The sequence below is a fragment of the Microtus ochrogaster genome, chromosome 4, assembly GCF_000317375.1.
Source record: "Microtus ochrogaster isolate Prairie Vole_2 chromosome 4, MicOch1.0, whole genome shotgun sequence".
Lineage (NCBI taxonomy): Eukaryota > Metazoa > Chordata > Mammalia > Rodentia > Cricetidae > Microtus > Microtus ochrogaster.
Window position 1 is genome coordinate 71,798,362 of NC_022011.1, and position 2,726 is coordinate 71,801,087.

Sequence of the window (2,726 nt, forward strand, 5' to 3'; positions counted from 1 at the left end):
TGATCTGAGAAGAATCCTTGTGTGGTGGGTGTTTCTTCCTCGCCGGTCAAGAAGCCCCCCCCCCCCCGCCCCGCATTAAGAGACAACAAAACGTTGTTCTTTTGAGAAGACCAAAGTCTAATAAATTTGTTCAATTTTGCTCTCCAAATAGCTTGTCTAGTTCTCCCTCCTCTGAGGTACTAGAATTTTCTCAGAGCAGCAGATTCACTATATATTCAACCCCCTGGTCCTCTGGAACTTACACACACACACACACACACACACACACACGCACCCTTGTTGCCAGGGAGATGCATCATCCAATTTTATTATTTCATAATCAAGACCATCAGCAAAAGAAGGGACAAGGACAGGAAAGTGTAAATAATTTCCACAGTGAGTCTAGTTGCCCATATGCTAGCTGATGTACACACAACATATGGATGTGCCCATGCCTGTGCGGGTCCATATAGACAGGAGAAAACCCAGAAAGAATACAAGAATGATTGTAAGGATTCTTACCACCATGTAGGAGGTCATAAACCTGGAAAGAAAGACTTTACCAAAACCACAAGGGAAGAATTTGAAAAATTATTTGAAGGCCCGATAGAAGAGACAGAGCAATTGATGAAAAATGGTCTATAAACGACAAAGGGGATGCTGACAGACATTAATTTTGTAAATTTGTTGGAGTATTCTTCAGCTGTAAATGACTTAATACTGTTTCCTAATTACCCCCAGGGGAATACGTATATTATTACATTATGTCCCTAGCAGGTGTCTATGTGTATGTATTATAGACTACAGGGTTTACACGGAGAGAAAACATATCCAGACTAGGAGGACTTCTCAAGAGGTATTTTGGTTTTATACAATTATCCCCTCACTGAATACCGTAGAAATCAAATGCATAAAGCAGGCTTTTTCAGGATTTGCGAAGGACCTGGGTTAAGAAAGGAGGCAGACTCCCAGGACCCAGGAGCTAAACCTTCAATGCCGAATGTTCACACGGGGTGCAGGCAGTTGGGGAGTCGGTGTGGTGATAGCCATGAAAATGTGAGACAATGGCCTGTAAGGCATAAAAATTCTGGGGAGAAGGAAGAGCTTTGGAGAGGTTGGAGGGACCGCAGTCTGGATACAGATATAAGCGTGGGGTGGGAACTCAGTTTCTAAACATCAGTTTCTCTCTAGTTTCTATCTGAAGATGCAGTTAACACATGGAATTATTATGTTTACATTCAATCTTGGGTTTTGTGTGTGTGTGTGTGTGTGTGTGTGTGTGTGTGTGTGTGTGTGTGCAGATTTCAGTGCTAAGGTCTAAGTTTTAAGAGAGGCCAGGAAAGATATCATCAAAAGAGCACGCCTGGATAAGAAATGGAGTGGAAGAAGACAAACACCTCTGCAGTCCCAGCCATCGGCCCTACCACGTGCAGGTTAAGCCTACCCGTAATATACGCCAGTTCAGCAGCGCTGTGGATGCTCAGCAAGTCAGCTCCTTGGTTCTGACAGGAGACGTAAGCTTCTTTCCAAGAAAGAACCTCCTGATTATTAAACTGGTAGCAACTTCCAGTCTGCTCGTTCCTTTCCCAGTGACCCTCGCAGCCATTTTCTGTTGATGAAAAGATAAATTAGTGATTGTCAAATGAGGGCACAGTGCTTTCTGTTCCTTGCAGTGCTTACTAGACTGCAATTTCGGTTTGCATTTTCTCAGGCTGTGCCAAAACGGAGGCCGTCATTGCACGGGCCGTGATTTGGTTCTCTCAGTATGCTCTGAAATGGGAGTCAGAGCACACTGAATGACTCCAGATGGTGGGCTCTTCCGCCTTCCTTAAATCCCCTGTTAACTACAACGCCAGATTTTCACTAGAGTTCCTGCGTCACCTTTGCCTGGAGACGGGATTCTAATAGAGACAGGTGTGGAACGCTGAGCCAATGGAAAAACATGCTTACCAGAGCTTGGCAAAGATATCGACAGGCTTGTCTACAGCCCGCAGAGAAAGAACTGGAAGCCCGCGTGGGTGCAGACATGCTGCTTAAATATATTGACCATAGAGACTCCTCTATTTTGGAAATTTAGTTCAAATTTCTTCTTAATATTTAGATAGAAGATTGAATACATGAATAGAATTGATAATATAGAACTCATATTACAGATGTACATGCAGGCATAGAAACATATATTATACATAAAAAAGCACACTATCAAGCATCCATAGTGTGTATCTCTGTGCGTATGTGGTACACGTGTACATGCTCGCGCCTGCAGGTGCCTGTGCTAGTGGGTGTATGTTCAAGCAGAGGCAGGAGGGAGGCCCAGGGGTCTCTCTCTGTGAGTCTCCTTCTTCCCGAGACAGTATCTATCACTTAACCTGAAGCTAGGCTGGCAGCCGGCAAGCCCCACAATCCTCTTGTCTTCACCCTCCACGGCACTGGGGTTACTGACAGGCATCCTCAGCCATGCCTGGCTTTCTGTTTTTAAACTTGAGTGCCAGAGGTTTGAATTCAAGGTCTCATGTTTACATAGCAAGCACTGTTACTCACTTAGCTACCCCTCCAGACCCACGGTATATTCTTTACAGTATAGAAATGTGTGTTTTAAATAAAGAACCTGCAAACTGTACCCTGAGTAATATAGATCTTAAGATAATGGGTTCAGCCGGGCGGTGGTGGCACACGCCTTTAATCCCAGCACTCGGGAGGCAGAGGCAGGCGGATCTCTGTGAGTTCGAGGCCAGCCTGGTCTACAA

General features: G+C 44.8%; 1 protein-coding gene across 3 annotated transcripts in view; it reads right to left on the reverse strand.

Annotated features, from left to right (window-relative positions):
- LOC101981607 (lymphocyte antigen 75) overlaps positions 1-2,726 on the reverse strand; it is a 128,904-nt gene that overhangs the window by 110,202 nt on the left and 15,976 nt on the right. For all 3 annotated transcript variants that reach the window (XM_013346085.2, XM_013346084.2, XM_005346447.2), the window contains exon 4: positions 1,424-1,588. In XM_013346085.2, coding sequence (XP_013201539.1) covers positions 1,424-1,588 — 165 coding nt within the window. The remainder of the gene's footprint in view (positions 1-1,423; positions 1,589-2,726) is intronic.